General features: G+C 41.4%; 1 protein-coding gene across 2 annotated transcripts in view; it reads left to right on the top strand.

Moving 5' to 3' along the window:
• LOC117261737 (solute carrier family 45 member 3) overlaps positions 1-26,576 on the top strand; it is a 44,670-nt gene that overhangs the window by 3,706 nt on the left and 14,388 nt on the right. Inside the window, exons 1-2 of one of the 2 annotated variants that reach the window (XM_033634194.2) lie at positions 16,273-16,438; positions 24,437-24,799. In XM_033634194.2, the coding sequence (XP_033490085.1) occupies positions 24,652-24,799 (148 nt within the window). In that variant the 5' untranslated portion in view covers positions 16,273-16,438; positions 24,437-24,651. Of the gene's footprint in view, positions 1-16,272; positions 16,439-24,436; positions 24,800-26,576 lie in introns of those variants that run through there. The other variant, XM_033634193.2, reaches the window with a different exon arrangement.

The raw sequence follows: 26,576 nt of genomic DNA, 5'->3' as shown, positions 1-26,576 counted from the left end.
TCACAGGTATGCGATCTGTACAATGGTTGTCTCTCACATCAAGTGCAGGAGACACTCACTTCAGTGGGAAAGTGCTCCTTTATGGCTCTCATGACAATCGGGTTTCTTTACATTGCTTTCAGGTCTAAACTTTCATGTCCTAGTTTAGTCAGGTTACTCAAGTTGTGGTGCTTTAATAGCCTAAACTTTGTCTTTTTTAATAGTTTTTGTTGTGTATGTCATGGAAGATTAATCCTAGTTTTTGCTTATGCATTATATTACTTTTTGATTTTCTGTCTGCAGCAAATTAGATGAAACCTTGTCTGCACTTAAGCTGGACCAATTGCCTTGGGATTTTATGTAAACTGAGCTGTTGGCTTTATATTGACAGAATCCATGCAGGCTGCCGCTGTTTTCTTTGTCTCTGCATGAACTCCGCTGTAGTTCATTTCTCAGATATGCTCAGTGTATTTTCTTGTTTATCTTAAGGCAAACTTTATTCAAATCACTTGGGCCTCGCACATTTACTGCTGAAGTGAATGTGTCCCTCAAGCGCTAATCATTGTAAAAACAGTGAGCTCATTTGTTGAAACAGGAGGGGGGGGGGGGGGGGGGGGGGGGGTAAAAGAAAGTTGATGGGGAAAAAAGTGTTAGATTTTTTTATTCTGTATGTTTTCCCCTGGAGGACAACCACCACCAATCAACAGCAACACAACACCTGCTCACAGACTGGGAAAATCTTGCAAGTGCTGGAATGCACATTATTAGACCACCATAACTCACTAACAGCGGGGGAAAGGGCTGAATATTAAGCAACCTGTCTGGTTCCTAGATCTCTCATTGACGGGAAGCAGAGGAGCGCAAAAGTTTTTCAGAGCTCTCTGCAGGCTGCGGGGTCAAAGTCCAAACAGTTTCTCTGTAATAGTGCTCCGCAGCCAGCTGGGTCAGAGAGAAAGACCGCTGATGGGCTCCCCTAATGGGCCAAAGCTAAAAGAAAAGATGACAGCTACCCTACCACCCTGGAATGTCACCTCTGTGACACTGTTATCATTCAGCGTTTTCATTGTTTTTGACATTAGGGCTGCTTTCTCACAGTTGCTCCTGGCAGTTTTACAGACCAGTTTCCTTGTATGTTATGACAAGGATTTTATTTAGCATTTGTAAAATATCTGTTTTTAAGCATAATTTATTGAGAAATATTACGTACAAGCACCTCTCTCCCTGTGGCATAATGAAAGTCCTCTGACAGTATGATGTGCATGGCCGAGCCTCTGTCAAGATCAGAGTTCCCTAGGGACCACTACCAAGATCATGGCTAACTTTAATTGGTGTGAAAAGGTGAAGGCATGTTCAATTCAGGCATCTAGGTTATCCGTGTTCTTTTAATATCTAGTCTGATTAAAGCCATGAATATTCCTCATCTTCTCTTCAGTTTTTCATGAAATTGCTCCATGCCAGAGTGTGTGGGTGTGCTGGCACTGGCTCAGTTCTCTAGTGGCTTGCTTGGCCAACTGGTTTTCTTTTAAGTCCTAATTTGTTGCTTTGTATATTTGTCATTCAAACTTGATTGCACTGTAACACAATGGGTGAAATACAGCTACTGTGTAGAGTTGGGTCAATTTAACTGGATTGACTTTATGCAAACAGGCTTAACATTAACATTCATCATTATGGCATGTTTTGGCAAATTGAAAATAGCCTACAGCACCCTGTGCCAATGGCATCACAGTGCTAAATCCAACTTGTATTGCGTTAGTAATAAGCAATAGGACAACATAATTAACATACTTTGTTTGTTTATAAATATAAACTAATAGAGCCACTAGTGTCTGACAGACCATGCACAATTTACTGCCAAGTTAAGGCTGGCAACATGATGGAGATCAAATTTTAGTAGAGGGGGGGAGGGGTGAAGATGTGCACAGTGCATGTCATGTTTACTTGAAAGTAGGGGTGTAACGGTTTACAAAATTTACAGTTTGGTTTGATACAACACAGTGGTGTCACGATATGACACATTTTTGATACAGCAAAATAAGTAGAAATGCCACGGAAATTTCTTTTTCCGTTTTTTTTTTTTTTAATTAAAAAAAATGTTATTTTGATTAATTTATTCATTAAAACTAAAATTATGAAGTATGATCTTTTTTTTTTTTTTTTTTTGTCTTTGAACAATAATGGCGCTTAGGGTTGGGTACTGAAACTCGGTACTTTTTGTACTTGGTACCGATTCACGTCGGTACTACCGAGTACCGATTCACTTAAAATGAAACGGTGCCAAATTTCGGTACCTGAGGTGGAGGCGGAGCGAGAGCGCATGACTCGCACCTCAGACTCAGCAACAATGGCAACAAAAACAATGTGCAGACAAAAGTTAACGTGCAGCACTGTTCCTAAATGTTCTCACATAAAATGTTGAAACTGAGAAGTCTAGACTATGGGCCCGAACGACGCATAGTGGGTCCAAATTTACACCCGTTCTTCTCCGTGGATTTTCTCCGTGACCGTGCGTCATAGCGAGAAGCCATGCATATCAGCGGAAACAGCAGAATTGTAGCTTTCCGACAAGGAAAGCACTTGTCGGTAATCCAATGTTTTCACAGCGAAAAAATGATAAAATTACAATAAAATGATGTATAACAGAGCTTTCTTACAGCTCAGCTGCACACACATTACTCTTGGATGGATTACTCGCGAACGCAGGCTCGCACAGAAATGCCACGCATATCACATGAAAGCGCAGGACCATATACATTGTGTTGTCATCCCATCACACTATAAATACAGATTGTCTACAAAATAAAAACCTGACAAATTTCTTTACAATCCATGATACAGATCTTGTTGTCATTCACTTCATATAGTGAGGAATATCGTATCTTACCACGTCTTAGGCTTGCGTGTGTTTCTCTATCCACATTTGTAGTCCGGCTTTCAAGATGCAAATATCTCCATATTGTCCAGTTGACACTCCATCAAACTTTGTATGACAAGTAGGGATGCACCGAATATTCGGTAACCGAATATATTCGGCTGAATATTGCAAAAAAACACACATTCGGTATTCGGTGGAATATAGAGTTGCCACCTGTCCCGTTTTTCCCAGAATTGTTCTCTTTTTTCATCAGCTGTCCCGGGAAAAAAAAATCTCTCCCGGGACACAATTTGTCCTGTTTTTTGGGGAAAATGCAGCAGCAGCAGGCCAAGGAGTCCATCCAGAATCAGTGCAACAGGCTCAAGAACATCTGTGTCAGAGAGACAGCAAAGAGGTAAGAGGAGCTGTGGGAAGTCCTAACAGTTCACTTAGTATATGTGCACATCCAATCATGTTTTAATTTGTATTTTTTCCATTTATATTTAACCCTACGGGCCGGAACGACACATAGTGCATCCAAATTCACACCTGTTCTTCTCTATGGTGTTTCTCCACGACCGTGCGTCATAGCGAGAAGCCACGCATATCACGTGAAACAGTGGAATCGTAGCTTTCTGAATGTTTTTACGGCGAAAAAAAAAGATAAAGTTACACTAAAATTATGTATAACAGAGCTTTCATACAGCTCTGCACAGACATTACTCTTGGATGGATTACTCGCGAATGCAGGGTCGCACAGAAATGCCACGCATATCACATGAAAGCGCAGGAGCAGAGCTTTCCAATGACACCACACACATCATTGTGCTGTCATCCTATCACGCTATAAATCCAGATCAAATGTCTACAAAATAAAAACCTGACGGATTTCTTTACAATCCATTATACAGATCTTGTTATCAGTCACTTCATATAGTGAGGAATATCGTATCTTACCACGTCTTAGGCTTGCGTGTGTTTCTCCCTGTCTATTCACATTTGTAGTCCGGTTTTCAAGATGCAAATATCTCCATACTGTCCAGTTGACACTCCATCAAACTTTGTATGACAAGACCAGCCACTTCACCTTTGCGCACCCAGACAACTGCAGCCTAATTATGCATGCTGACAGGGCCGTAGTCACCATATACATTGAGGGGGACACGTGCCCCCCCACCAATGCCCAATTTTTTTTTTTTTTTTTACTGCAAACAAAGTGGCAAATATTATCTTGGAGGACATCATTGCACTTGGTTGACTATTTTTCTATTATCTTATATGTAAATATTGCATGTTTCTTTCAGATAAAACACATTTTTGACTTGTGAATGAGTCAATGGAATTTCTTGCAATAATGAAAAAAATACTGGCAATCATGTCTGCCTGGCACAAACCACATGTTTTGGACAGCTGTGAAGTGACAGAATGTCCCACCATCATGGTTCTTATATTGCCAGATTCCAGAGAGTCTCCCCTCTTCAGATATGGCAGAATATGTCTTTTTCCAACTTGCTATGGTGAGATACATGTAAAAATGTAAGAATTTAGTAACATGGATTTGTTTTTTTTCATTGATATAAAAATTAATATAAAATACAGGCACATAGAAGGACATGGAATGATGGCAAATCTGGTCTCCTATGTCCGAATTTCATGTTCATTGGTCAGTCTGAACTGGTAATAATGGCCGAGCCCTCCGCATCAAACATTTGGTCGAGTGTCCCTTTTTTTCACAAATCCAAGGTGGCAACCCTAGTGGAATAAGTTAAAAGCAAGGCCGAATAATAGCGGCGTGTTTTGATAACGCAATCAAACGGCATTCATGACTGCCCAGAAGTACCTGAACAGCCGAGCCAGCCGAACACAGGTATGTGATGTGTCAGAGGAGAAACGAGCCTTTCACATTTCTGTCTTTGTGTCAGTAACGGCCCACAAACCTCACCGCACTTTAGGGACTGTTCTTTACTTATGAAGGGACTTGTCAGGGGAGGAGGGTGGCTGGTTGATTTTTATTTTATTTATTTATTTTATTTTGATCCCCCCTATGTTAATCACTTATTGATGCTGTTTTTGAAGTATGAATAAGTCAATAAGTAATTTATTCCATTGAAATATCATTGATGTATTATAGAAAAGTGATTTATCTTTTTATAAATGACAAAAGGCACATCTGCCTCATTTTCACTGTGGTGTCGTGATACTTTTCAGAACCATGATATTTTCATTGGTATCGCACAGTGTGTCCCAATTTTGGTACCGTGACAACACTAATCTGGAGGGGGTTCATCTGCAAAAACTAATGAAAAACTAAACAATGATATTTGGTATTCGGTACTCGGTATTCAGCCAAGCATTTAATAATATTCGGCTTCGGCTTCGGCCACAAATTTTCATTTTCAGTGCATCCCTAATGACAAGACCAGCCACTTCACCTTTGCGCACCCAGACAACTGCAGCCTAATGCATGCTGACAGGGCCGTAGTCACCATATACATTGAGGGGGACACGTGCCCCCCCACCATGACTATTTTTCTATGATCTTAGATGTAAATATTGCATGTTTCTTTCAGATAAAACACATTTTTGACTTGTGAATGAGTCAATGGAATTTCTTGCAATAATGAAAAAATACTGGCAAACATGTCCGCCTGGCACAAACCATATGTTTTGGACAACTGTGAAGTGACAGAATGTCCCACCATCATGGTTCTTATATTGCCAGATTCCAGAGAGTCTCCGCTCTTCATATATGGCAGAATATGTCTTTTTCCAACTTGCTATGGTGAGATACATGTAAAAATGTAAGAATTTAGGCACACAGATTTGTTTTTTTCTTTGATATAAAAATTAATATAAAATACAGGCACATAGAAGAACATGAAATGATGGCAAATCTGGTTAGCCCAGATTGTCCTGAAAAAAACAAGATATAGCATGTGTATGTAGCCTTTATAATGACTGTGATATGAGCTTAAAAGTAAAGGCAGTAATAATACCCCAAAAAGGCCTAGGGCCCATAGGGTTAAAAAGTACCGAAATAAGGTACCGTTTGGTACTGGTACCGAATTCCAGATACCGGTACCGGTACCGTATCGGTTCAATTATGAACAGTACTCAACCCTAATGGCGCTATACCAGAGTGACTCATCTTCTTTGGTGTCTTCTTTGCAGCATGTACAACAAAATCAGCTCTTTATAAAATATAAAATGTAGTGTTAACAATGTAAATGAAAGAAGCTATTCTGTTTCTAAAATGTTAGAAAGTGTTATTGTTTTTTTTTAATGTATTAAAATTATAATCATAACTTGGGCTTTTGTGTTTTTTGTACAAAGCTGGAGTTATGGCATGGCTGAAACGGGTTTGTGAAGGAATATTGTCACGGGCCTCGAATACATTAGGCCTGTTCAAACAGCCAGTATGTTCCTCCATTGATGTGGGTCTCATATCAGTGGCTATAAATGTACCAATCGTTGATTTCTCTTGCCATATCTGAAGCACTTGGGAATGGTTGCCTAAATGCTGCAGAGATCACGTTTGCTTGTAGCGTTTGTGTTGCATTTCGTTTCCTTTAGTTCCATAGATTACCGCTTGATACACTTGGGTGGAGTCAGCATAAATGAGCTGACATGTTTTAAGCGTTCCCACTGATGTAACCCACTGATGTGTACCAGATGTGACATACTGTTCTTTTCTTATTCTCGCCATCACCCTCATAATTCACAACAAACCCAAAGTGGCTTCAAACACCAGACCTGTAGGTTATGGGAGGATCTTCTATTTCTGGTCTGGTAATGGTGTTACTAACCGCATTACAACGAGGTAGCTTAACGTAGTGTGCCGCCCAGCATGTCTCACTGGTTTGGGGGTGGGAAGGGCAGACAGCACGTTACCTGTTGACACTGTGTGGGCTTCCTTATTGAGCGCAGTGGCACTGGGAACATTATAGTAAACACAACTGAACCTGTGTTCCATATGTAGTAAGATACTTCAAGGTATCGTTCGGTTTTTAATGCATACCTAATTTAAATATGTGTATTGTCACACCCCTACTAGAAATTTCAGTATACCGGTCCAGTCTGGTGTTTGGCTTAATGTCAAACCAGTTTGAACACTTTTTTTTGACTGGCCAAACTTTGTGTGTAGCAGTTTCTAAAAACAGAATAATTTGGCAAATTATGGGAACACATAAGTGGCATTCATTTGTAATGGCTGGCAAAAGTAACTGTCGACTAATTTTTGTCTTTCTCCTTTCTGCGAAATGCAATTTTAAATGATGGAAGGATACTCTGTCTTTTTGTTAACGCCATTAAAACCAGATTGAGGCAATTTCAATGATCGCTGCAACTGTCATGTTAGAATGCAAAGCTTTGTAATTTTGGTTTAGAACGCTTGAAGTTTTTTAAGACATAATCTGAAGCAAAATTTTGCTTGAAGTGTTTCCACAGTCCACAGTGTTTTTTTGCCCCAAAGAGCCTCTAACTGATCTCAGAACTTACCAGGAACTGCAGCTCTTTCTGTTGCTTTGCTCCAGTCCCCTTTTTTCTCTCATCTCAATACTTTCATAAAGTGGAGTCCAAAAGCCTCGGGATGGGTGCAAATTTCTGTAAAGCCAACATGACACACCTAAATCGCTGACCAAACTATTGGTTGTTGAGTTGCATTGTGTGTAATGCAGGCGCCTGGTTTTAACCAGGAAGAATGCATGAACTAAAAAAAGATGGTATCTCTGGTTTTGCTCCATTAATTTTGATCCCTTTTTTTTTAAACTGTGCAATGTGAGTCCAACAATGTTAGCAATATTTGATCTGTGGAGTAGTCTTTTTAGTGTATCAGTAAATTGTGCAAAATTCCTGGCGTCAGACAAGTTCAGAATAAGAATGGTACTGGCAGAAGATCCTGTTCATAAAGAATGAATGTATGTCATCTCAATATCAGGACCTCGCCTCTGGTTCTTGAAAGTGTTGTTGAATGTAAGCCTAGATCCTCCTTCATCAACTCTATCTGAGTGCTTTTGAGAAAAAAAAAAACACATAACAAAACAAGTTGCTTGTAGCTAACAGGGCGGCGCACACTTCCTTTCTGGCAAGAGAAAACAACAGGCCCAACAGTCTATTTTCACTCTTTCACTCACACCCCCTCTGCCAGCTTAATTGAATTTACTGACTTTACTTAGTTCTGCCCACATGGTTCAAGTGTGGAGGGGACTGCGTGGCACTGAAGGCAAAACAGCCTGAGGTCCGGTTCTCACGAAAGGCGGGGAACAGAGGGCAAACGAGCCTAACACTTTCCCGTAATTCCCCATTAATGAGAAGCACTACTTTGAGAGTTTGACATGGCTGCTAAACCACAGTTGAAGTCCAGATGAGACAAGTACAGGCCCTGCAGCAGGGATAACACAGGCTTGTCCTTAGACATTTTCCCATGGTGATAAGGACTTGGCCAGATGTTTGCAATACATATTCACACTCTCTCTCTTTGACTGAAGTCAGAGAAGCCCTAGAGAGTGTGTTAAGTGGCAGATCTAGAAAGGGCAAATCTGGTAAGGCGTTTAGTGTGCCAAATTATGAATGACCCTGCCACCTCCTGATAATTCCTTACTGAAACTGCCAGGAAACACACAGCCAAGGGAACAGTGAAAGGTTTCCAACTTGAATTAGCTCTCTTTGAAGTTTGTCTCTGTATATTGTATATTATAAGATACCACAGTGTTCTCTTTCATGTAGCAAGCTGAAAGGGATGCTATTGAGTGTTTGAGGGAGACCTTTGATATGTGAGATGCTCTGTGCCTTGTGAAAGGATCAAGCTTATGATTTGAGTCAATATGTGTGTGGATGCTTTGATGCCTGCTCCTGTTAGTTCAGTGTTTTGTCAGAAATCTTTGGTATGGCAGGCTAAGGGGATCAGCCATGATGGTCCCTACAGCTCACATGTGTTAGAAAGACGCCTGCTCATGCACACGTGTACAGTAACACACAGACAGATGGACATAGCCACATCTAATGAAATTACTGTTCCACCCTAGCTGGCGGTAAACAAGGTCTCGTTTGTGAACTTGTTTGGGTAGTGTGATGTTGAGCGATCTGTCCAAGGTTGAGAGGACATGATTAAAATGAAGGAAGAAAAGATTTGTCTTGATTACATGTTTCTCCAGTTGGCAGGCTTTTTGTCTTGTAGAGCTGATGATTGACATTTCTTATTCTCCCAGAACGCCCAGACTGTTAGTCTGTATTTATGGGTTGGGCACACAAAGATAGTAACTTTGTGAAATGCTTCCTATTGTGTAATTGTGATGGGTTTTTTTTCTTTTTGCTCCGTTATGTTTTTGAAGAAAAGGCTACATTAAATTTGATTACATTGCCACTGCTGAGCACTTCATGACTGTGGACAGGATGTTTATTAAAATGTATTTAAATGTGTGTGCTCAAGATTAAGCATATGTGGCGGGTCATGGTGTGTGTTTATGTGTGTGGGTTCATTCCTTCCTGTATGTGCTACTGGTTTTAGAGAGAGAGAGGACTTTGCCCTTCGCTTCCATCCTTACCATCTGGTTTGTGTAGCATTTGACTGAAGCGTTAATCATTGTGCCTTGGGGCCACTACTGCTCTGACAACAGCTGGAAAAAGGAGATGGACCTGTTGATGGCCATATGTCCTTATGTCTGTCAGTCCTCTCTATGCACTGCTGTATAAACTGTATCCATGCAGCTGGAAGGTTCATGTCCTTGGTGTTTCTAGTTTCTTGGAAAACAGCTGAAAGGCAGGCCTCCCTGACACTATTTCCTCTATACGTGATGTCTCTCAGCCCTCAACTTCCTATAAGTCACCATGTTTTTTCCCCAAGTATTTTCTAAGTTTGCTGACTTGCCTTGATTTAAAGATTGCACAAACACTGTAGGGGCTAATTCGTGCTTGACACATGCATGTATCTGTCAAGTCCTAGATGTGCTAGAAAAGCAAACTGGATGCTTGTTATGTGTGCTGTATGTATGTGCTGTATGCTCTGTCCTAGGTCCTATTCTCATTAAGTGGTTGATCACACCATTTTATTTATTTGACTTTTTTCCCTGTTGGTCAGCTAAATACAATAAACAAAGTAGCTCTTGATGTTGAAGATGTGTGGAACTGGACTGTAGATGCCTGATAGTAGTATAGAAACTTGTCCACTGTCTGCCTGCAAGTCTGCAGCTCAATGTGTTTACATCCATATTGAATTATGAACAAAGTTAAATGCCTCCACTTGTGTCCTCTTCCTTGTCGCCAAGAAAAACCCTCACAGGCTAAATAAGACTTGGTTACATAGACTTATGGGGTAAATTGTGTATTGGTTCAGCATCATAATTGCAATGTATGTGTATGCAATTGTCATATTACAAACAATGCCACGTATAAAGTAGACTTGCACCGATTACAATGTTTTGGGCAGATACCGATTTCCAATGTGTGTCTGGATGGCCGATTCCGATTTAAATTTTTTTCAAACGATTTTACAGCACAAAAGACATTGCAGTATTTTCTATCTTTCCTTTATTAGAACATTTTAACCGATTCAACCAGCTTTTCAGTAATCATCTCAAACAAACAAACAAAAACAGTGACACAGGTTAAGAAACATTTTCCTTTTTGCGCAAATATAACTTCAGGTACAGTATTACAATAAATAAGTAAAAAAGGCATACATAAATAAAAACATGGATAAATAAAATAATAATTCTTGATGTATAGCATTTGTGGGTAATTTCTTGAATAGACAAAAAGTAAAAATATCTCCTGTGGAAAATTCACACAGGTCTTCAGGACATGCCCGCAAGTAAGCGTGCGGACACGGGCATCTTCGGCACGCGGACACGCGCCTCGTCAGTTTCAAGCAGCACAGTGCAGCAGTGAGAGCTCCATAGTTCAGTTTAACACGGACAATTAACAGCTCTCTCTTTTTCTCTTTTGATATGTGTGCGTGAATGATTAAGGTGAGAAGCTGCCCATGTTTCACTTCCTCACATCGCCCAAGCCGTGAGTTGCACATGTGCCTGTGTGTGCGTTGCTTATGTTAAGCAATGTCAATCATGCGGCACGGTGGAAATTTGACTGCCATTTTAAATTGGCATATTTTTGACTGACCGGCCGCTCACAGGTCATGGCCGATCATGTGTAAACTGGCCCGATTCCGAGCACTGCTGATAAATCGGTGCAAGTCTAGTATAAAGGCTAAAGCCAATCATTGCAGGCTATAAAGATCATTTTACTGTTTTATGTAACATGAAAACTGGTGCAGTTTGACTTTGAGATTAGCCATGAAAACCCAGTCTAGTTTGTTTGATAAATAACTTAGGCAGTGCCTTGCAACTGTGGGCAAATTTTCGACACTTTCCCAGACCTGGATCAAGGCATCAGTGAGCTCCTGGACAATCTGTGGCAGTACTTGGCGGTATCAGAGGCACCTGAGGTACTGTCCCATAGGTACTCAATTGGATTTACGTCAGGGGAATGAGAGGGCCAGTCAATGGCATCAATACCGTCGTCATCCAGGAACAGCCTACACACTCTGGCCACATGAGACCAGGCATTGTCCTGCACCAGGAGGAACCAAGGGCCTACTGCACCAGCGTAAGGTCTGACAATCACGGTACCTCACAGCAGTCAGGGAACTGTTGGCTATGACATGGAGGTCTGTGCGACCCTCCAAGGATATGTCTCCCCAGACCATCACTGACCCACCGCCAAACCGGTCATGCTGGATGATGTCAAGGGCAGCAAATCATTTACCACGGCATCTCCAGGCTCTTTCATGCCTGTCCCATGTGCTCAGAGTGAATCTGCTTTCATCTGTGTAGAGAACGGGGCGCCAATGGCAGACTTGCAAATTATGGTATTCTCTGGCGAATGGCAAATCGAGTTGCACGGTGCTGGGCTGTGAGTACAGGTCCCACTAGAGGAAAAAAAGTCCAAAAAAGTTAATAACTTACAAATTATGGCGAAAAGGTAGTTTCTTGCAACCCTAGAATTAAGATAAAAATATTCACCAATGAAAAAACACTTCTGGTTGCTGATATGTAGTGTTTATTTAACTTTTGATTTAACACTAAAAATTAAAACCCTCGGCGCGCACTGCAGCGCAAGCAGACAGATACATGACTCAGAGCAGCATGTGTCACTGACACCAGATTCAGAGCGCAGTGGACCGGTGGAAAATGTCACCATCAGCATATTATTTTACATCAATAAAATCTATTTTATCATTATTTTGAGTCACATTGTTGAAAGAATTTAGTTGTCTGTGTTCAAGCAGGATAACAGGTCTCCATTCATTGCACGTCGGCCTTTCTATTTCCTTGTTGGAGATGGTGTTGCTCTCCTTGTGCAATGGCCAGTCTCCTGGTATCTCCTCCATGTAATTGAGACTGTGCTGGGTGACGCAGTAAACCCTCTTGTAACCGCACATATGAATGTGCCATCCTGGAGGAGCTGGACTACCTGTGCAACCTGACTGGGCTGCAGGTACCACCTTGTGCTACAAGTAGTGACAAGGGCACTAGCAGAACACAGACTGATATCACTGAAGTTTAATGGACTTGGTTTTACACTGTGACGATTAGCCTAACTGTTCCCTTAATTTCTTTTTGACCAGTGAATATTATATCTTGTGGTTAGAGTGCAAAAGGCTCAGATTGTGACAAAGATTCTTTGTCTTTTTGCGAACATGGCACTGCTTCTTGTTTTTGCCAGACTAGTATCAAAAACATTATTCATCTGGTAACATCACAAATGTTGAAAAACAAAAAGTTGAAAATAGCTGTTGCCATCTTGGAATAACAACAGAATGAGGGTTCCTTCTTGTAAACACGGTAAATGGCCCTGTTTATACCTGGTATCAACATGCGTCTTGGTTGATCTGATCACAAGTACACGGTGCTAAATACAAGTGTCAATGACCAACAAGACACACTGTGATTTGATCACTCACCACTTGCCGAGGTGGTCTGGGACACAAGAACTACGTCATCACTGCAGGATGTGGTGGCTGTTTTAGTGACAGTGCTCCAATGCTGTATAACTTGCTCATTTTACAACAACTTGGAAAAAGTGTTAAGAAGTTTCTCCAGCTTTACCAACATAACTGCTAATGTGACTAGTGAGCATGCTAGTGAGAGTATGTACGTAATAACTGAATGTGGGGCCCTTTTGACCTTCTGGCGCAAGTGACATAGTCACAAAATCCAAACACAAGTGGTCAGCTGTAGACACATGATAGACATAGATGTGAATGACGATGTGTCTTATCTGTTCACTTGGGTTCGGATAACCAAAATTCATGTTAATAGATTGTGTTGCTCAGTGTGTGTTTAAAGGCATTTCCGTCTGAACCGAATGACTGTTTTTCTGTTCTTCTCTACAATAGCCCATGCAAGTTCCCGTAAGGACACCTCTTTTCTCAGCGGAAAAACACGTCCTATAACAAGGCCCTTTTCAGAAAGAGCTCATGCCAGCAAGTAATGTACTTTTTTTTTGTAACTTGAAAGCCCAGCTCTTTCAGTTCCTCTTTTTGATGTTACATGTCCTGCTATTAGTCTAACTAATGGATCTAGATGTATTGCAAAATGATGACCTCAGTGGTTCTTCATGCAGGATTTTCTTCTTATTATACAAAATGATCATGATAAAATTCACTAGGAAAAGAGAATAATGTAGCTTTTTTATATGATGTGATCTCATTTATTTGCCTGATAGTTTATTTTCCAAATCTGGTAAAAAAAAAAATCCCCTGTGGCAGAGAAAAATTACCTTTTGTACTGGGCCATTTGCAAGGTCAGTTTGATGTTGCATTAATTGTCGTTAGTAAGACATTGATGAAATTATACATTAGAGATAGTACTGTGTCAGTAATAATATGACAGAGCAGATGTTTTTGACACCTCTGTCGTGGACCTGGGTGTGCCGATGATTTTTTTAAATCCAATATTATCAAAGCATGTAATAATACTAGATAATGCATTCTTTGGGGAAAACCCTGCATTTCCCGCCGTCGCGTCAAATTTTATTTCATTATGGTTTAAAAAGTATCACATCATGCATTTGACCTGAAATTTGGTACGTAGGAAAAACCCTATAAACATAACTTACCTTCTCCTCTGAGACGCAGGACCAAACATGTGTATAGCAGCCTTGTGCAAAGTATGACTGATCCTCGAAGGGATGTAACATCATGTGTGCCTCTTGGCTTTTGCTTCATGGATCAATTCAACATTTCATAATTGAATTTTCATTATTTATGATACTGAAGCAGCTGTGACAGTGTGGTGGTGTACAACAGATGGTCTCATGTAAATAAAACACTGATGGGATTCCTGAGCCTTGAGGGACTGTATAAAAGAGTCTTGGACCATCTATGTTACGTCCTAGTATAGATATCTCCTGGAGAATGTTAACTGTCTGGTGCTAGATGGTAAATGGAGAAGCGCTAATCCTGAAGGCGCTACATGCTAAGAGCTATTGGGTATGTATAGTAGCTCTGTGTTTAATGTGTTTAAGCATCAGCGTCACGTATTTACTTAAAGGTTAATTTGCTGTGGAAGCACACAATGAGTGATTGATCCTTCCCATCCCATCCTTCGTGCTATGTATAATGTGGGTGACATTTAGGCTTTATTGGGTCCCTGCTGCTATGCCAAGACTAGTGGCCCTTGAGTTCTATTTCTGACACACTGTTTTGGTTTCCTGGGTTTATCAAAGCAGAGAGCAGTGTGTCGTAGCTTATTATGGGCATGTTGGGTTTGGCCAGTGCTGGAGAGGCAGGGTTTGTGGAGAAGGCTACCATGGAATTAAAACCTTCTTTGCCTGTCCAGAATGTTTGTGTCCTTAGCCCAAAGCTGTAGTCAAGCATGCGCACACACACACTCACTCACTCACTCACACACCATGTTAACAAAAGAAACACTGCAGCACAAAAGCTTGAAGATGTTTAATGTTTTTGTGCTGTATCATTTTATGCAGCAACAGAGTCATTAGTAGAAAGGGCTGTCAGCTGGTTGGGAAAAAGTGTCTGGTATGTGTGGAACTTGAGGTTTTGGGGAGTTTTGGCTGGAACCTCCCTTTTTTTTTAATGACATCCCTCACTATTCATACAGTTCTCTTGCCTACACCATGAAAAGCTTTTTTCCTTGCATTTTCCATTCCTAGTTAATTATTAGACTACTATTAGGGTGTGTGTTTGAGATATGCGTATTTGTACTCTGGGTGGGTAACACCATTGAGATAATAGCTTACCTTTTTTTATCTATTGCCTATTTTGAAAGAAGGGCATTATTAGTTTTGTGTGTTCCAGATTTATCTGAACAAAAGTTTTGTTACGGGTAAGACATATTCGGTAAGTGAGCACACAGAGACCCGGTCTTTCTCCAAAATAGGATTTTCAGAATTCTCTTAATTCCAGGCAAGCCACTCCTGTTGCAGAGGGGAAGTGCTGCCAGCAGCCATTCTCTGCACTCTGTCTTCATATTGATCTGCCTCTGGGCTCCAGAAATGGGGATTCCTTAAAGCCACCCATAGTCTAATGACATTACTCAACACCCCCTCCCCACCCACCACTAACCACCCTCTCCATTTTAGAGCTCCCTTCGCTCCACTTTTTTTTTCTTCCTCTCACTGTTATCTAATTAAAAGCTTTTCTATAGAGGGTTGGTCTTGGCCTCCAGGCGTGGGGTACAGACATGGCAGCCAGCCGGGGGTTGAGTGATTGTGTGTGTGTGTGTGTGCAAGGAACCGTGGGTGTATGTCTGTGCGTGTGTGCATGTACGTGTCTACTGAAATGGGCTTATTGCTGGCTGAGCCGGTGAACCTGGAAAAGGGTTAAAGCAGTCCATGGACAAGCGGTCATGCAGGAGCATGAGCTTAACTAAGACTGGGCTGCAGGAGGGGAGGTAATGAGAGAGGGTGGGGGAGCTGCCCCTGCCCTGATAGGCAGCTGAACATGATACTGGGTCAGGGGGCATAATACAGAACTTTTAGGGAGTGGTTATAGATAGTGAGTGAGAGGGGGTGGGGGAGTGGCCTCAGTGTGGGGTTGTTAAATGATGTCAATTCATTCTTTGTTTCCTAACTGCCTGTTCTGCTTATGTTATACAACACAGGTGAGCATATGTCTCTCTCTATCCTATAATTCAGGTCAAGGTTTTGGCTTTGCTCTGAATTTTTTTTCTTCCTGATAAAATTTTGGGGGTAAAACCGGAACGAGTCATTTTTTCAGACAGATACAGACAGACAGAGAGCGACAAGATTCCTCAAGTGCTTTGGGATTTTCCCAATTCCCACCTTACAGGCTGAGGCACAGAAGAGAGGGAGGGAGCGAGAATAATGGGAGGGATGCAAAGGAGGTGGGCTAAGTAAGAGAGGAGGGAACAGGGGACACAAAAAGAAGCCAGATAAAAAAAGAGTCAGACTCATGAGCATAGAGTTGAAGCAGGTGGTCAAAAGAGTCAGTGCAGATATGCTCTGCAAGTGAGCAGCGTGTTGATTGGATAAAGAGTGTGAACTGCCTTTAAAATAGATTAGATGCTCAATTTCCAGCCTTGCAAAAATCTGCAGATGGACCTTTGAGCTTTGCTTCTTTAGCTGGTGAGTATCATTTTGCCAAATAACTCACATCATAGGTGGCTCATTGTGTTATTTTGCTTTTATCACACTTTTCTCTTACATTGCCTTGCCTTAACATGTGGAAGACCAGAGGTACAAATAGGTAATGGACATGATAGAAGGAACAGAATTGAATACATTTCTTTGTAATGCCAAAGATGCACATTTTTAGTCATGCATTTGGGATTTTTAGCTGCTGTCATTCAGCCAAGCGTGATGAATTTTTCTCTGAATGTGATGAGCTCATTGTAGCATATGAAATGAAACTGTACCCCTGTATTGTGACTACTAATGGTAGTGAAAGGTCAGCTGTATCTTTTTTAAATAGAAAGTCTCATTTAAGTTCTGATGTGACCTTTATATCAATCATACAAGAATGTTCTTTTATAGTATGTGCATGTAAGGGATGTAAATTAAGCCACAGTTTGATTGAAAAATAAGACAAAGCAAGCTGATTCATCACCCTGATGCATGTTATATTGAAGGGTGGCTCCATTATTATTATTAGGCTATTATTTTTTCATGTCCATTAGTGTTCCTGATTATTAAAATCTGTATATTCAAAGTTTGATGGAAGTATGTATGTTGTAGCTTCAAAATGCTGTCTTCCCAAGCCCTTTTAAAAACTTTATTCCACAGGACCTGATGCAGGTTTCTGCTTGTAACTCTCTTTTTCTGTGAGGTAAAATTAGGCCTACTGTTTTTGTCAATGGAGACTGATAGCTATAACCTAGGTCTCTGCTTTTTGCTAATGTTGAGTAGGGGTTTCCATTTTATAAACACAAAAAGGAATGCAGATAGACCCACCCTTTAAGTGTTATAACATGGCTATATCGATAATTTGACTTAAAATAACAAATTTTATGTTACAAATGAGGATAAACAATTCAGAAATATCTGCTGACACTGACTGAGTTAGCTTGGTTACAAAAAAAATCCCACCACCACCACAAATTGGCAGTGCACAGATAAAATAATTTGAAACACAGCTGTGTTGTTGAGTAACTAATCACAAAATGTCATCATACCCCCCCCCCCCCCCAAAAATTTTTACAAATAAGATTCCATGATTGCGTGTTACAACACAGTGCTGATCGGAAATACCATCTTACAGCAATTAACTGGTTGTTGATAAAACCTAATTAAAATTGTGACTGCTCTATTAACTAAATGTAAACACATCTGATCATGGTTGAATGAAAACTCATTAGCATTTGCATTCCCTCTTATTAGTCCTTTCACCTTGACACAATAGATTTTTCAGTGACTGGAAAGCCACAGTCCGTAGGGAGCCACGTTATCAGCCACATTGACTCACAAGAAGCGACACGGCTGAACTCTGCTGCACTCCATTGTTGTGCTATTTGCATGGGCCAGTATGATAACAGTCACCTCCCTGAGCTGTAGCAGGCTTCAGTCTCTCGTGTGGTCAGAGGCTCAGGCTTCCCACTGTTTACCCCCTGACACACACACACACACACACACACACACACACACACACACCCACACCCTAATCCCAGACCAGGGCAGCCCAACCTAGCTTGCATTTCTCTCATGTTCTCCTTCAGATAAACACAGATACTTTTTCCTCCACTCACTTTTCCAAAGTTAGAGTCATTGGTGCAGAGATGCTGTTAAAAAACAGTATTAGGGAATTTCTGTGTTGTGAGTAAATAAATTCCTGAACTTACTTACTCCCCTTTAACTATAAATCGCATCCTCTGATTAAAACAAGTTTTGAAGACACTGATAGCATTGCTCTCTGAGGAGCCATGAACTATTAGTTTCTTGTCATCTTTTTGGTCTTTTAAACTTAGGGGACTTATTTTGAGTCATCGGCCTAATTAGGTGCAGAGATGGAAAGAGCACTTCACATTTTGGCACTGCAAAGAGTGTCATTAGACCCTCCAGAAATAAGACAAGGTTGTCTTTCCTGCTCCATTATAAGATGTATGTCCATCCATCGTATCTTCTCCCAGAAGCACTACTTTAAAATAACTGGCGACAGGTTGACTTTTCATTTAAATAGGTAGTGCAGTACAGGAGGTGAATATTAGCAGCAGACAGCCGTCCGCCTGCTGGCGTTGTCTTTGAAATGTTAGGTTGGTCACATGATTTGCGGTGAAAGGCAGGGTCAGGGGTCATAGTGACGGATGTGGGCTTAAGATTACAGGCTGTGGGGTAGGGTCAGAACAGTCAGGCTGCCTTTCAAGTGAGCAGAGACAGAACACAAATCAAACTCTAAACTTTTTTTTTTTTAATTGAGGTAGGTTAAACAAGCTCCGTGTTATTATCCAGTTGTGAGTAACAGAGGGAAATGGTGTGTTTGGAAAAATGGTGCCAGAGGTCTGATGGTGTCCTCATCTGGATGACAGGTCATGGAAAGATGTAGAACACCTGGTAGAGATGACCAAAGGAGATACAGAGTAGCAGAGGGACTGAAAAGGAGTGGGAAGCATAATAAAATGTCAATAAATTAGAAAAGGGCAAATTTCTTGAGAAATTTAAGTTTTCTTGCTTATGCCAAAATTCCATTTGTGGGTCAAAAGTCTTGAAATAATAGTTTTCACGTGATATTTTGTAACGGAACAGCAGTTGAGGTGTCAGTGTAAGTGTATGCACTGAAAATGTTTGAAGTGACAGTCTTAGTATTTAAAAGGCTGGTGTGTTATTTGAAGTGTAACTGTGTGCTCTGATAGTCAACGTGAAGATGCGGTCACATGCAAAAACTTGTGCAAGTTAAACTTAATAGAAAAATGTGTGCGTATCCTGTGGCTTTATGAATCTGCTTCATGAACGTGAAGATGAGAAGAAAAAGGAGAGGGACTGGTGGGAAATGATAGAAGGAACTGGAATTTCTGGTTAGTGTTGAGTTCAGTCAGATGCTGAGTTGACATGATATCAACATAGATTTATAATAATACCTAGATACCAGATGACAAGATGGTGCCTATTCAATCCAGTGGAGCTGCTCACCTGGCGCAAAAGTCAAAAAAGTTTCTAGCTTCTGGGTTTACTTCCACAGTATGTGGCCCACTGAATATGCGCAGTAGCCGCCCACAAGTTTTAAAACGCTTTTCTCGGCTTAAGGAAAGTTTTAAAAATATAAAACTTTCATGGACCAAATATTCATAAAAGAAAGATTCATAATCGATCGAGATTGTCAATTCTTTTGTTAATCATGGTGGACTGAGGGGAAAATGCATGTTTCGCTGCAATACTGCCAGAGGCCACTGGGAAAAAAATAGCTGCAAGGCTGAGCTGCTTTCTTGGGAGCCTGGGCATCTCACTGAATATGAAGCCAATATATCTCGATTACCCCCCCTGGTGGCTGGCTTCAGTTTAGGTCATATTCCATATTCTGGATATTTTGGCTTCATTTTTGTATAATGGGAGTATGTAGAAATGTGTTGGCCATCTTTATATACAATCATTTAGCTGAACACAAACATACACATGGCCAGTATGTCCATTGCTAGCTAGCATACACTAGTGAAGTACATTGGCCTATTTGGGGTGAATACACACTAGTTTAGTGCTCAAGTTTAGTGCTCAAATTTGTGCAGGACGTGGGACAAACATTTTAGGTGTGGAGAGCAACTCAGAGTGGACAAATTAGTCTCATCAATCCAGGTATAACATATACAACACAGTCGAGTCAGTGCACAGGTCTGTTTATTAAGGGTTTGTTGTGAAGGCATTTATCTTTGAGGACATGTTGATGGGGACTGTGTATAGAAGAAACCTGTCAAGGGCCCTTTGAGTGTGACATCATTCCCGTGACCTCCACGACAATGCCAAGTTGGCACTGTTCACAAATGCTGCAGTAGTGATATTATGGCAGCATTGTAAGCAGAGCACTGTTCATTAGGGGTTGCTCCATCTTAACTTGTTTGTGTTAATCAGAGAGCAGAGAAGGAGAGCCACGGAGAAAGGTTTGCAGGAAGTGAGCCAGGGAAGCCAGTCAGCATAAAAGCTGGTCGTGCTGTCCCCTCATGCAGACTGTCGGGTCCATTAATGTGCAGGAACTCAAAGGGAGGAAGGCCACAGTGCTGCAGCCATTCGGTTTGAGCCAAACACACAACCAGACCCTCCTACTGAGGTTTCTGCAGCCACAGCCACGACTGTGCTTGTGGCTCTGATGTCATCTCAGAGCAATTCTTTTTCTTCTTCTGTTCCAAACCCTGCTGTCTCTGATGGGAGACCCCCCACCCAACTACACACACACACACACACACACACACACACACACACACACACATTTTCTATATCCTACCATCTATATGAACAGTGTGTTAATAAAGGACTTGGAAATGGACTTGATACCTCACTATATCACATTACTCTCCCTGGTACAATGTATACAAAGCCCGTTTTGTATTGTAAGAATACAGCTCAGAGTCATTAGGACCGATTTTTGGGGGGGCTGCAGCTGAGTAGGGCATGGTAATGGAGCAGTGGGAGAGCTGACAAAAGCAGCCCACCACCACCACCACCACCACCCCTCCTCTCACCATCCTGGCTCAGATTGTAGTGGTTAAACACGTAAGGTGACAAGGAGAGCTGTTTGTCTAACAGTGTGTGCGTGCGTTTGCGTTTCCAAGGCTATGGGAAGACGATGTAGGGCATGACTGGAATACATTGTAGAGTCAGATGTGTCATTAAGCGAGTGGTGGAATGACTGTGTGGGTTGCCAGCGTGTGTGCTTCTCTGTTCTTTCGCTAAAACTTAATCTCGAGAGCTCTGTTCTGCTTCGTGCCAATGCCGCAAACCTTGAACTGGCTTAAGAGTACCATATTTAAAACAAACAAGTGGATTTTATTTTTATGTTTGACTTTGAAGTGGACAAATGGACTGATAAATGCTTCTCTCTGCACTATTTTCACTGTTTTCCCCTAGCCGTGCCATCATCTTTCAGTCCTTCCATCCTCCTCCCTCGCCCCTGTCCAAACTCTGCCTTGCCGCTCCTACTCGGGTCAAGACTTAAGCAACCATTCATTTTACAAAACCCTGGAATCTGACTTGCATTTGGGCAGGCGTCCAGACAAGCCGCAGCCGCTTGGGCAGACAAATCAGATTTCTCTATTCTTGCCACCGGGGGCCCTTCTGTTTTCAGTGAGAACGTCTGACAGAGAGTCAGCTGGGGCTGCAATAGAAAGCATTCACACTGAGATTCAGAACCATAAAGGCATAACCAGTCATGGGCAGATATGTCAAAAGGGAGCTCTTAGAATGCAGGTCAGAGACGAAGCTGACCTCAGGGGTTGAGCAAGGAAAGAGATGAAATGCAGAGGAGAGGGAATGTACACACACACACACACACACACACACACACACACACACATAATATGTTGGTAGGGGGTTGTAGTGGCCAGACAGGCCGTAGGGGCAAAGGCTGGTCCCCTGATGGGTGTCTTTCTGAGTGCCCAGGCTGGGTGGGAATGAGATCTGACGGGTGTGAAATGGTCCTCTCTTTAAGTGACCTAGGCCCCTGCTAGGTCCAGCCTGCTAACACTGTCGCTTTGTCCCTCACATTCTCAAAGAGCCTGTATATCAAAAGGACTCTTAATGAGTGAGCTGGGAATGTACACATACTGTAGGAACTCTGATTGCATCATTGATGACATTCAGTTCACATTTTTGATAGTAACGATGTGAAAGGCACAGGAGGTTTTAGAAGGGCATTGTAAATCTGGGATTATAGTGATTTGCTCAATTGGTGCTAAAACATGACTTAAAAACATTAAACTCCTGAGCTGATAACAGAAACTACTACGAGCATCTCTAGTTTCTTGACAAAAACAGCATGTCATCTATTTTGTCTCTATACTAATGCAAGACACATCTCACTGGAATACTGTATGAATATGATTAGATCACTCTCTGATCTGAGCACATTTCTGTGATTAACCACGTCGTGTTGAGGATGATGACATCCATTTTGTTAGCACGGAGAGAACAGATGGGCAGCATTGGCAGAGAAATGTCACACCAAATGCAAATATAGCACCTTGTTGTTTCTGTGTTTGCGGCTGTTCTGACTGTTCTTGCTCTTTTCCTCTGCTTTTAAAGAACGCACACCTCATTGGCAGATGATGACGACAGTGGTAATCGCGGTCTTACTTTTTTCATGTACAGGGATCTGACTGCACACAGATTGGAGGCTGCCTGATATATTTTATTGTATGTAGGCCTATATAATATGCAGTTGTATGCCTCCTGTCCGGCGATAGCCGTGGCCGGAGGCATTATGTTTTTGTGTTGTCTGTCCATCTGTCGGTCCGTCCAGTTATGAAAGTGATATCTCAAGAGGGCCTTTAGGGACTTTCTTCAAATTCCGCACAAATGTCCACTTGGACTCAACTATGAGCTGATTAGAGTTTGGTGGGCAAAGGTCAGTGTGACCTTGTGTGTATCTCATTCTCATGAACACAGTATCTTAAGAAGGCCTTGAGGGAATTTCCTCAAATTTGGCAGTAAATGGTACTTGGACTCACGGATGAACTGATTAGAATTTGGTGGTCAAAGCTCATTCACGATCACTGTGACCTCACAAAACGTGTGTTTGTGTTTCATATTATGCAGCTTCTGTTCAGCAACATTTGAAATATAGTCTACTGTCATTGCTGCATATGAGTCTGGACAGACATGGATTTGAACTGTAACTGCGGCTTGACTGGTTCGCTGAGGCATACAACCGCAAGGTGGTAATTCTACTATGTCTTTAGGATGACAGTCATACCTCATTCCTTCAGATGACTATAAGTAAAATGTAAGACTGTAATCCCGTAAAAATGCAGAACTGGTTTCAGAGTGAATGGGGGTTGGTCACATGCATGGTCTTTTGACAGTAAACCATGTAATGGAGAATGTCAACTATTGTCACTGAAAAAACCCTTTAAGGTACAGTTGACTTGTTTGTTATTGTAGGATCGTGTGCAGAAAATACCAAGGAGACATTTGTTTTGGTTGGTTTGATATTCAAAGCTTAGAGTCAAGTAGGTATGGCTGTAGCTCCACCTCTTGCTTAAACATATCTTGACAACACAGTTGATGACTTTGTCATCTCTTTTCATGTATTTGACACAACATAGCTTTCTGTGTTTAAACCTAGCATGGTAAAACCTGCTGCGTAGTGTCATCCCTCTCACATGTGACTTAGTCTACCTCCTGCCGTATAGTCTTTTTCTAGTGACATGTCTTTCCAGGTGCTCAGCTGAACAATGGCAGTAATCTGCTAGAAATTCCTGGAAGGAGGGCTTGCACATGTGACTAAAACTGCAATCAGAGCTTAATAATACAGATAATTACAGGGTCAGCCAAGGAAAGGCTCCCACTAATACTAGAGTTATTATGGAGAAGGGAAAGGGAGATGTAGTAAGGAGAGAGAGATGGGAAAATTGGAACGTAGACTCCTTTTTTAAAACACTGATCTTTAAGCATTTACCATGCGTGTACTTAGACTTAAATAAAGGCAAGCAAAGCAGCAGAGAGAGAGAATTCTCCTGGCAAATGCTATGGTGTGTTTGCCACGTCGCTCTCCAGCTGACTCATCTCCTCTGTCCGCCTGTTGTTGTTACTGCTGTCCTGAAGCTGCTGGTGAAGAGCTATGAGAATACATCAATATCATATCTTTGTGACTGTTGCTGCCATTTCCATGTTCCTGGAAAATGTATTGGAATTTGCATTGATTGGATTCTTTTGTAAGAGAGCTGTCAGGCTGACACCCCCCTTGCAACCTGAGGCCGCTGACATCCAGGTGTAGTAACCTGGAAATGACCTGTCTAATGGCATGCCTTAGCTCTTACTCACATTTTCTAACAGTCTGAAACAATAGCAAATTATATACTGTGTGACATGCTACACAGAGACTGTGTGAAAGATGTAGCATATTTAGATGTCACTTTCATTTCGCTGTTCAAAGTTAAAACTTTCTTTCCAGTTCTCACTGCTCTCCTTTCCTCTTCTCTTACTTTACAGATCCAGAATGCTGAGAAGAGAATGAATCCTCCAGGTCATCTGAGACATCCACGTGTCTTTGCTGCTGTCCCTCCCCGACAGCCCTCTTGTCCCACTGGGGCACCATCTGCCTCCCCACGCTCCCCCCCTTGCCCCTGCCTGGGTCCCTCCCCCCTCCCCTGCCTCCAGTAGTGGCCATCCCAGAGGGGAGGAAAGGCGAGCCGGCCCCTGTAAATATGCCTGGATGGAGGTCTCAGTGGCGTCTCGTACTGCTGAACTCCCTGACTTGTGGCCTGGAGATCTGTGTGGCAGCTGGGATCACATACGTGCCCCCACTGCTGCTGGAGGCTGGGGTGGAGGAGCGCTACATGACCATGGTGCTAGGTAAGGGTTGGGTTAAGACTGAAAGAGTGAAATCTGGTTATAAGGCCTCTTTGTTACTTCATAGTGTGTGTGTTTTTATGTGAGTGCATGTGTTGCTGTTTCTGTCTCATTCTCTCTCACACATATGCATAGTCTCTCATCATTTCTCCCTTCCTGTCTCTGTCTGACAGGGTATCCATTAAACATGAAAGGCTTAGTTTTTCTCGTTCATATGCACACACTCCCAAGGATAGACTGCTGTATTGCTAGGGTTCGACCATCTCCTCTGTGGCTTCTTTATTGACCATGAGTGAGTGTTTCTTGTCCAAGTATTTCAAATGATAGATTTTTATAGCCCTCAAGCTCCATTCATTGACTTTGCAATACTTAGTGTATTGTCATAGGGCTTAAAAGTAATGGGTTTTTATTTAATCAGTCTGAATGCTTTGTTTGCTGTGGTTACACTAAAGCCATAACACAAATGAAAAGTTATTTAATTAGTTACTGTTAACGCCATGAGAAGAATGGGCTCTACCCTCCAAGGAATTAATGTTTTGATACATGGGTTATTTTGCCTCAGAGCTCTCCTCTTCTTTCCCATTTAGGTCATAAAGATATAATTGAGGCAGTTACACAAATCAGTGGACAAATCACTTGTTTTTTTGTTTTGTTTTGTTGTTGAGGCAGTAATCTGCGCTAATTGAAAGGCAGCAGGAGAGCAAATTTCCAGAAGAAGAGCCACGATCTTCACTTAACACTGAACATTGTAAAACAAGGAGCAATTGTGATTTCATTTAAGGGGTAATACGCCTATTTTCATACGATTCATACATGTCATTCCTATGGTCTAAGACAGTCCAAAAATATTAGTAAAAATGAACAAGTCTCCTAAATGCAAAAACTGGACTGGACTAGACTGGACTGGACTGGACTAGACTGGACTTGACTGGACTAGACTGGACTAGAGATCTTATTGTCCACCAGGGGTGGAAATTTCTCTTAGGCTCACCAGACACAACAGACAACATAGTAAAAAGCAGACAAATAGTCAGTAAAACAAACATACAAAACACTTTTAGCTCATAGTCTGTCTATGGTTTAAAACAGTCACTTTGTTGAGTTAAGAATATTGATGGCACTTGGGATGAAGGAAATATGTTTTAGATGACACTGAGAGCTGCCAGGGGAATATTCTGAGTATATGGTTACAATTTTTGTTTTACTACAGAGAACACTACAATGGAACAAAGCTCATTTGGGTATAAAACAAGAAAACAAACATTTTGTGGGTCCACAAGATCAGGCTCCCATTTATTGTCCATGGAGCAGCTCCAGACTTTATACCCTATGACATCACATGTTTGGGACTTACTGGTTTCTCTGGTTTCTGGCTTTGATAGAGAGAAGCTCATGTTCACAAATATTCATTAAACTTTCCTAGGCCATGAAAATAACATATTGTAATCCTTAATTTAGGTGGTGTTCCCCTTTCCCTATTAGTTGGATCATACAATCATTTTAATGATGAAACAAAGTAAACAAAGGAATTTTGATTTGTTTGTGTTTATAGGGCAGATGCATAAGTATATTCACTGAATGGACCATTTCTATTGCTAATATTATTAATAACAGCCTAAGCTAATGCTTGTTCCTTTGCTGTTTATTTAAAAAAAAAAAAAAAATACATATACATACAGTACAGGCCAAAAGTTTGGACACACCTTCTCATTCAATGCGTTTTCTTTATTTTCATGACTATTTACATTATAGATTCTCACTGAAGGCATCAAAACTATGA

The sequence above is a fragment of the Epinephelus lanceolatus genome, chromosome 5, assembly GCF_041903045.1.
Source record: "Epinephelus lanceolatus isolate andai-2023 chromosome 5, ASM4190304v1, whole genome shotgun sequence".
NCBI classification, from domain to species: Eukaryota; Metazoa; Chordata; class Actinopteri; order Perciformes; family Serranidae; genus Epinephelus; species Epinephelus lanceolatus.
The sequence above is the reverse complement of the archived record's forward strand: the minus strand, read 5'-3'. Positions and strand labels throughout refer to the sequence as shown.